Source organism: Pseudopodoces humilis, chromosome 4 (genome assembly GCF_049639895.1).
Source record: "Pseudopodoces humilis isolate 2021_Gansu_Grassland_sample_001 chromosome 4, ASM4963989v1, whole genome shotgun sequence".
Taxonomy (NCBI): Eukaryota; Metazoa; Chordata; class Aves; order Passeriformes; family Paridae; genus Pseudopodoces; species Pseudopodoces humilis.
The window spans coordinates 9,679,762-9,689,686 of NC_142203.1; the positions used below are offsets into that span (position 1 = coordinate 9,679,762).

At 39.1% G+C, this 9,925-nt stretch overlaps 1 protein-coding gene across 1 annotated transcript; it reads right to left on the minus strand.

The window, feature by feature from the left end:
- Window positions 1-8,864: 8,864 nt before the first annotated feature.
- LOC148184430 (endogenous murine leukemia virus Env polyprotein from Emv-2 locus-like) lies at window positions 8,865-9,638 on the minus strand. Its single transcript, XM_088054232.1, has one exon. The coding sequence runs from the start codon at window positions 9,636-9,638 to the stop codon at window positions 8,865-8,867; it is 774 nt and encodes a 257-aa protein (XP_087910358.1).
- Window positions 9,639-9,925: the final 287 nt, after the last annotated feature.

Sequence of the window (9,925 nt, forward strand, 5' to 3'; positions counted from 1 at the left end):
TCTGACTTGGAATCTCCCACTCATTTGCTTTCAAACCAGTACAAATGAAGAAGTATGACTAATCCAGGCCTACTGAATAAGCAACATAAGAAGTGCATGTAGCTGTGTCTATTTTTTGTCTTGATCTGTCCTTCTTGCAAGAACACACCCTTTGTCTCACTTAATGTGCCTGAGCCTGTGATCAAATCCTAAATTCACTTAACTGATAAAATTCTGCTTTGGAGTCTGAATGAAGAGTTTCTCTTTCTAGAATATAAAACATGACCAAGCCATGAGACTGCTTTTTACTTAGATTTTTCTTTTAGGTCAAATGAAAGAAAGTGAAGTAAATTTCTGGCCATATTTCCATGTTTTCAGTTTAATTTGTAAATTGCAAACACATTTGATATATGGCTAGATAAACATTTACAACTCCAGAAAGCAATTTGCTTTCTGATTACCTTAAACCTCCAACTCCTCTCTACATTAGGGCAACAGTGCAGATTTTCCTTCAGACTTTGAAACTAGCAAAACTGGTTTAAAGTATTTCCAGGCAAGACTTAGGGAATTAATCAAGACAACCTTCATTATTGTCCAGCCCAGCTGAGACATTCCTTATGAGTTATGGAGTAATTCTGGAGAGTTTCAAAGGACTCTGTACACCTCCTTATGCTATTAGTTGAACTGGACATATTGCTGAAGGAGAGAAGAAAGATCACAGCTATATGTTACCATTGGGGTAATCCTAATTTGTTTGTGCTTGGCCTGCAGTGAAATCTTGTCCAAAGTGTTTCCTGTTAGGTGTCAAGGTTAGGGTTTAGGTTTGGGGTGAGACGTCAGGGCTGGGTTTGGGGCTAGAGTTGGGGTGCAAGAATTAGGGTTATGGTTAGGGTGTTAGGGTGAAGTGTTAGGGTTGATAATATAAGGATGTTATAATAAATAGTAATAACAAATAAATAAATGAATGAAAATTAATAAAAAATAATAATAAATAATAGATAAATAATAAATAAATGCATAATAAAGGACTTTTCTGTTTCTCATGCTGACACACTGACAAAGGTAAGATGAGAGGAGACACAGCCAGGATGAGTGAGCACAACTGACCAAAGGGATATTCCATGCTATGTGATATCATGCTCATTATGCAAAGTGGATGAAGACGGGGGAAAGGTTATTGTGAGGGAATGTTTGGCGTGATGGTGTTTGATGTTTGTCTTCCCAAGTCATCCTTATGCATTGTCCCTGCTCTCCTGGATATGGCTAAACATCTACCTGTGCATGGGAAGCAGTGAGTTAATTCTTTGTTTTGTTTGCTTGTGTGTGTGGTTTTTGCTTTCCTTATTAAAATGTCTTCATCTCAGTCCCTGGTTTCTCTGTTTTTTACCCTTCCAATTATCTCCCCAGTCCTACTGGTGGGGCAGTGAGTGAGGGGCTGGGCTGCTGACTGGGGTTTAACCACAACACCCTTTCTTGGTCCTGTGGTGTTTCCAGTGGCCCTTCTGAGCTAAGAAATGAGATCAGACTTAGGCAGATCATCTCTGGTTTTGCAAATTCTTTTAACATGGCACAAAATGGCCAGGCTGATATTTTTCTTCTATGATTTAGGCAAGCTTCTAGGACTGAAAGGCCTGGAATCACAGCAAGGTGACCTTGGGTTTCCACACAATCCCAAACCCCTGCACAACAGTTTTGATTAGCTGTAGTTAAGACAGGTTGTCTACACATCTGCTGCCAGTCTGCTCCTCAGTTGTCACTGCAAAAGTGAAGTTAAAGGAATTATCTCAAAGTCATAAAATAATACTTACTTTACATCTATTAATGTAGAGCTTGAATGTTGATTTCTTTTTCAGAGTGGGTAACCATGGTTATAAAAGCAAAGGTGACTTTTTCCTGTATTTGGAAGTCTATGCTTTAATTTCATTTATTTATAACTCTATGTAACACATTAGTGCATGAAGAGAAATTTTTTTTTTCTGAAATTATGAGAGAATACTTCATGAGTTTTCCATGACTGAGAATGGGAAAGAGATTTTCTGAGAAGCTAAATGGTGGATTTGTGAGGTTCTATTGTATTTTAATAACAGTGAATGGCATCCCAGTGAGAACCATAATTTAATAAAAGTGTCCATCCTAGATACCCACCTAGGCTATATAGATTTGAAAATGGGGAAAGAATGTTTTTTTTTTTTCTGAATTCAAACCACAGCAGCAGCTATTCAGTCTTTGGGAACTAATACTCATTTTTATTACTCCTATTTTAAATTTTACTTAATTTAATGCTGGTTAAATTATATAGTTAGACAGTGCAAAATTGCATGGCTTTTATTGCTTTGTGCTGGATGAAGCCATACAAAAGAGTTTCCCATACCTTCAAGTATGTTTTCTTACATATTTCTTTGACAGTAACAAAGAAAGGGCATTTGCTGAGTTTGACATTTTGTTGAGATTTTTTTTCCCTTTCTTTTTCCTAAATGGAAAAGCATAATTCAGTAACACTGTTATGGCATCCTTATAAGTTTCAACAAAAAGAAATCTTCTCCATATCCAAAATTGAATTTCTGGTCATTGGGACAGGTCAGACCTAACATTAATTTAGCCTGTTCTTCACGCACCTGGCATACAAAGGATTTGGACACAAATTTCTGTCAAGAAAGGGATTTTTCTCTGCCTTCATCAGCAGTTTATAGACCTTGTAGTCCTTTATGGGCAGGTGAACAAGCAAGCCCTTTTGTTTGACAGCTAAAATACCTTAACACAATCTTATATTTGCTACAGACAAAAAAATGTGTGCAAATTGTTAGTGCATAACTAAAATACGCTGTAAGTTTACAGCACACCCTCTGCTGTGGTGAATTGTGAAGCTAATTCTCAGCCTGCATTGCTATGATCAAGTTCAACTTTAATGACCGCTTTCAATGACAGTTTTACAGCATAAGTGAGACAAAGTGGTTTATAACATGACCTGGCACTTAAAACAAGAATCCCTGCTTCATCTATTCCATTCCAAGAGTAAGTCAGTCATATCCTCTTCAGGTCAAGTCATTCTCTTAAATGCAAGGATGTTCATTTTTTCTATCCACCTCTAGTTTTTATTTATTTGTAAACTAGGATTTGGTATTCCACTCAGAGATGACCAGAGTCCTGGGTGTTTAAATTCCCATGGGAAAGCCTACATCAGGAATTTTCAGTCCACAGAGAACACACTGGCAGCAACCTGGGCAAGAAAAATTTGCAAGGAAATTGCATTTCACATATGTCACCCAGGTCAATAGGAAGATATGTGAAGGAGACCCAAGATTGTGTTGCTGATCTGCTGATTTGGTGTTAAATTTTAATTGACTTCAGCAGTGTTAGGTTATCCCTCCTGCTCACCTAACTTCTAGTCATATACTCAAGATAGGCAGCCACTGAATTTTAAAAAGACATATAAAGAAAGATATTCCTTAGTGTTCCCTAGTGTATTTCATTAAATCTCTTAGACTAAAAAATTTTAAAAGGTACAAATAATGCAACTTTATCACATAGAAATTGAAGTAATAATCCAATCCTATTACTTGTAGTCTCCTCAAAGACAGTATGGAAGGCAGTAATTTTTTCTGTATTCTGATGACTCAGGAAAAGCATACAAATTCTTAACCAGTCACAGCTATAGAAGTCCTTTAGAAGCTTTTCAATGCTGAGACTTTTTCTTCTGAGGAAGTGTAAGCATTGTATCTGTTTCAGAGACTTACTCTTTTGACTTTTTTAAGTATGATTTGCATTAAATAAAAGGCAGAAGACTTTTTAGTTTTGCTTAGACAACTTTATTTTTTAGTGCTCTTTAAAGAAAATTATGTCACAAAATCAAAAATAGCTATTTTTGATAGAAACAAAGAAGATCGCTATTTTTATAGTTCAGAAAAATACTGTGGAAAGTGAATTTGATTTACCAAGTTTATCACAGACTGTGAACCTTAACATTAGAGCAAAAGAAGTATTTGGTTTTGAAATCATTGGTATACCCCTAAATGAAATAAAGCAATATGTGAAAGGAAGAAAAAGTATATATGTATACATAGATGCAAACACTTGTAAAGTGCTGTAAGTCACAAGATGTTAATATTCTCTAATTACAGAATTACAATGGAAGAGACAAATCTGAGTCTGAAGTGCTTGAACAGGAAATCACCACTTAGCTTGGCAGAATTTTGGGAACTTATTTTTACATACTATTTTTTTCTTACTGGGGAGTAGGAAGATGTGTGTTGGTCTCAGGCTACTGAAAAATATGATGAATGTAGGATTGTGTCCAGAAACAGGTACTTTGAAATTATTTTTCTCAGCTTCTGCAGAGTGCTGTAGTCTTGTTGTTTGCCCTCAGTGGAGAATTTCCACAATGCAAAACACAGATGTGCCACATCTAGGTCTGTTCTCATCTCCATATCCATTCCTCAAAATAAAGAAAAAAAGCCAAGCAGAGGGTGAACAGACAGAGGAGAGGTGTGGTATACAATGAAAACCCTCTTTGGCAGTGACTGGAAATTGCTTTGTAGTGAGGTAAATTCTACCAGCCCAAGCTCTGGCACAGAGCACAGAAACATTCTGTGCTCTCAGAATAAGAACTTAGGAAGCCCTTTTTTTCATAGCAGTATAATATGTATGAGTTCCAGGTGACATTTGCTACCCCCAAAACATTTGCTTTCAGATTTTATAATCTGTTATAGGAGTATCTCTTAGTACAGGTGCATTGGCATCCAGCTTTCAAAAGCACCTGTGATACCTTAGTCTGCTTAAACCAGACCACTGCAAATGGGATTTAGCAGCACCTTTCCCTGAATTTTGGGCTGGACATTAATTAATGCTGGACACATCTCACATCCAGGACTCTTAGCATTTCTGTCAGTATCTCAGATTATCAAGATTTGAGCTGTGTATCCTGCAAAGTGCCATTGTTAGGGCAATGGTTTTGCCCTAGAATTCAAGCTGATGTTTTTGCAAGGAAAACTTGCTTATTTGGAGGTAATTTGGAGTACATTTTCAGTCCAGGGAAGCAAGCAAGTTGCCGATGAATGAGCTCAGGTTTGCTATCAAAAAGACCCTTGTTCTTTGCTAGGTTAACTTTCATCACATGTCATTCTGTGCTCTTCCCCTGTGAAATTGTTTCTACAGGGCAACCCAGAAAGCAATTTGAAGGCATGAACTCTCTCCAGATGAAACATTGTTATGTATTCACAGACCTCTTTCTCCACTGACAGACCCTAACCATACAAATATTCCTTATTTTTTTATCCTCAATAGATACATCTTTTCTGGAAGGCTACCAGTTCTCTGGGTTTATGAACACAATGTTTTTGTCTTTGTCTTGACTCCCCGTATCGACCCACTGCATTGCATATTGGCTCTGCTCTGTCTCCTGTACAGAATAGGAAGCTTTTAACTAACTGAATTGTCTGTCATTTGCTCAATTTCATCTTTAGATTTGGCTTAGTGATTGACTCCTAAAGGCTGGAAAATATACCCAAACTCTGGCAAAATTAATTTGATCCTTCACTAATGTAGTGCAAGTAACATTTTCATAAGCTGAAACTTTATGACCATACTGAATAACAGTAGAGTCCTGTATTTAAGCACAGGTCATTCTTATATTCCACCAGAGAGATGAAAATAGAAGTGAAAGACTGAAAACACTACATTTCAGCATGCTCTGCAGGTCCTTTTCTCTACCCACCCCATGCATGGTCAATATCACTGACCAACCCAGCAAACTCTGACACATGGCTTGCACCTTTGTTTCCATGCATCATGTAATACCCTGGCTCCCTGGCTGTCACAGCCTGTATCTCTTCAACTCACTTATACTGATACTGATATTCACATTTCAAGATCAGAATTATTTTTTTTGAGCCAATTTGAACTCACAGTTGCTATATCAAAGTACTGTTTTTTTCTTATCTCCAAGTTTCTTCTTGGCTCAGTGAGTTTCAGCAAGTTTTAGCTACCTCTCTGTTTTAGTTGGCAGCTCTGTATTCCAACTACTCATTGGAATACTATATATACTACTATATCATTGCTCTCAAGAAGGATTTATTTTAATCAATGAAGATTGCAAGATTTAATTCTTTTGTTATTTTAATAATTTTTACTTTTCAGTTGAAAACTGATATGTTCCCTTTCCATATTAAGTAAAGCAGACCTTCAGTTTATGTCTCAGGTCGCCAGTGAGTAGTAACTGAAGATACCACTTCACTCAGCCCCTCATAACTACCCCATTTTAATTCTGCTGGAGCACTTGCCTGTCCTCTCCTTCCAGCCACCACATTTTTAAGTGTCCTGTGGGAATGCTCTTCTGTGGGTAGTCAGTCCATGGCTGCTCTGCCCTTTTTCAGGAAAGAGTGAAAGAAACTCTGCCAGTCTCCCTGTAACTTGTCCGTGTGTTAATGATATCCATTTTTAGAGTTTCTGTATCTGGGAAATTAAACACTTTAAAACCAGAGTTCCTACTTTTGCAGTTGGACTTCTCAGCTGTTTAAATGAGGTTGAAACAGAAGAAAAAGTCTCTCAGCAGAAACCAATGGGAGTATCTGGGCCTTTTCTTCCTTCTTCTAGAAAGAAAAGAAAGGTGGGAAAGAAAATTTAGCTCCCTTGATCTTTTGAACTTGCTCTAATTCTTGGTGATCTCCTTCAGTGCCAAAACAATATAACCTTTTAAACAGTTTTCTTACCCATTTCTGAACCATGTGACTAAGGAGATGTGTAGGAATAGATGCTTAATTGAGCAGTTTCCAGCAACAGTTTCTTACACTGTGAGACATTTGACCAGGCCCAGAAAACTAAAATTTTTCCTCTCTCTATCACTTCTCTATGCCATATTTCCATTAAATGGTTTGAGAAATAAAAAAAAAACACTTAGCAAAATTGAAATGAAACCTCCATATTCCCTCCTATATCTGTCAATTTGACCCTCTGTAAAGCTGGGGGTTTTCCTATTTAAAGCAAATTGAATGTAAAGAAATTGCATATGTGCAATCCTACATGTCTAAAAATTCAGGAATTTTCACCAGGAACGGGAAAAATTTGCTAGATTAAGTTATTCAAAATTTAAAGAATTATTTGATCTATGCATATGAGGTTGTTTTGAGGGGGAAATGCAAGGTGGCCTGTGAAACTGCAGACCCATCTTTCTAAAAACCTGCAATATAGCTGTAATATGTATTTGAATATGCCAGGCAGAATTTATTCAGTGACCATATTTAGCATGACATGAAAGGCAACAACATACAAAGTTAGTGTGAGGAAAGAGGCTTGTTCTGCAAATCTTGACAAATACCTCCAAGGCTAGAGAAAACTGTATTTCACAAATGCTCTTGTTAGGAGGCAAAGGAAGAAAAAACTCTAGATAATTAAACACAGGTATTATAATAACCATCACAGAAGGGTAAATCACTAACTAGAACAAGGTGACTCTGCAATAAATGGGTCAGTTCCCAAAGAAAAATGCTGAGCAGTGCAGGACAAAAGGGAACAAATCACACAATCTATAAGAGCAGCAATAATAACATGTGCTACCTAAAAAAAATATTGCTGATGAAAAAAGGAAAGAATTTGAAGCTGGTAGTGATGCAGATGTATTTGTTGGCTGGAATTCATTGTAGATATACAAGGAGACATCCTACAATTAACTCATTTATTAAAGGAGCACAATATAAGAATTCACATAATTCAACAGAATGACTAGGTTGGAAGAGATCTTCAAGTTCATAAGTCCAACCCGTGCCCTAACACCTCAGCTAGATCATGGCACTGAGTGTCATATCCAGTCTTCTTTTAAACACATCCAGGGATGGTGACTCCACCACCTCCCTGGGCAGACCATTCCAGTACTTTCTCACTCTTTCTGTAATAGGCTTTTTTCTAATATCCAGCCTATATTTCCCTTGACACAGCTTGAGACTGTGGCAAACCCACGTGCCGGACAAAGGGACGATTGCCCATTTCTTGGATTTGTCTATTTGTATGGTAGTTGCACAAACCTCTTTGTCAGCGGTGTCCTCTCCTTCTGTCAGTTGCTTCCTGGTGAAAGAGACTGACCCCCACCTGACCACAACCTCCCTTCAGGGAGTTGTAGAGAGGGGTGAGGTCACCTCTGCTGCCATTCTTCGGCAGGACGGCCTGGCTCGAGAACGACATGGCGGCTACCTCAAGCCTCCATGGACCACATGCACACAGACACCAATGTGATGGATGGCAAAATGGCCATGGTTTATTAGGAAGCTGTTATGCTTCTTATTTCATAAGTTTGCAACGTCACTTCCGTTTGCTCCTGTCAAACACTGACCAGGACGAGAAAAAGGGGTAGGAGGGAGAGAGGGGGTGGGGGAGGCACGCCCTGTCTCCTAATACAGCGCAAGATTCTTCGATTGGTGAGTCTAACTCCCCGCATTTCCCCACATTTCCCCCCCCACCCCCCCTTCCCATGATGTATTAAAAATGATCTAAAGTGGTAAACTTTATAAACTACGAAGGGGAATAAAATTAGCGCTATAAATTGCAACAGTTAGCACTATTATAAGAATTGTAGCTGTTAGTTGCAGAACCACTAAAACACAGTTAAACGGCGATGAATAAGCAAAACTTTTTAAATCTGAAACTTAAAGTAACTGTTGGCATTTGACTAACATAACATTAACTGTTTCCAAGTGGCTTTTGATAAAAGCTGTTAGTTTGTTTAACACACAGGGTCCAAAAATCAAAGCTAAAACTAGCGTTGAAATAGGTCCAATCAGGGTGGATATTTGGGTGGTCTGCCACAGGGATTGGTTGAACCAGGATTCGAACCAGCTTTGTTGGGCTTCTCTCTCTGCCTTCCGTCAGGTCAGTCTTTCTCGTAGTTCCGCCATGGTGTCTCACAACTCCAGTGTGGTCTGTGTAGAAACAGCACTCTTCTTTAAGGGCAAGGCAAAGGCTTCCTTGCTGCATGAACAGAAGATCAAGACCCCCCACCTGTTCTGTAAGACAACCTCTGAGAGTGAGGAGACTGATTTTTCTAGAAAGGATATAGATTTTTTGATCCTTTGCAGACCTTCGTCTACAGTCATCTGTAATTGAGAAAGACTCCGACTCTGGGTTACCAGGGCTGAGACACCTGTGGCTGTGCCAGTTGCTCCTAGGCCAAGCAACATTGCTATTGATAGTCCTGTTAGCAGCTCTCTTTTCTGAAGGCGGCTCGCCTGCTCAAGGTATTGGTTCATTTCTTCCCGGGAATGGTATAGGACTCTGGGGATGACAGCTGCTAGCACACAAAAGTCAGCAGAAGTGTTAAAGTTTTCAGTAAAAACACATGGGCTTAGCCTAGTGTGGTGGCAAACCCGTGTGCCGGACAAAGGGGCGATTGCCCATTTCTTGGATTTGTCTATTTGTATGGTAGTTGCACAAACCTCTTCATCAGGGGTGGTTGTTTCACCCAAGCACACCCCCCGCCCGGTCATGTGACTAATAGTGATTCTACGAGATGGTGATCCACCGCGGCATTGGACCAGGGCCTGAGCGTTGAACCACAAAGGCAAACTATTAAGAGCTACGGCCTCGTAGATGGGGAGCTGTGTATCATAGCATAGCCAACATGACTTTGTAGCATTGGGGTTAGACTGATTTAAAGGCAAATAGGTAGCATCTAGCATTCGGTAGAGCGAATCAAAAGCAGTTGCTCTAGATTTGTTGGGGGAAAATTCGTTTAGGCAACGGGTACAAATTGTTGGATTGTAAGTTTTCTGATTGTACTACAATGTTGGGCCCAACTGCTTTAGGCCTCACAATTGGGAGCCGAATAATCTGTACCACTTCGCCAGAATCTTTGGCTGGCTTATGCAAGAATACCGACCACATTCTTCCTGTGGTCCAACTTGCGTTGGTTGGCTGTAAGACCTGTATGACTATTTGATGACAGACCATAGACCGGTCATCGTAA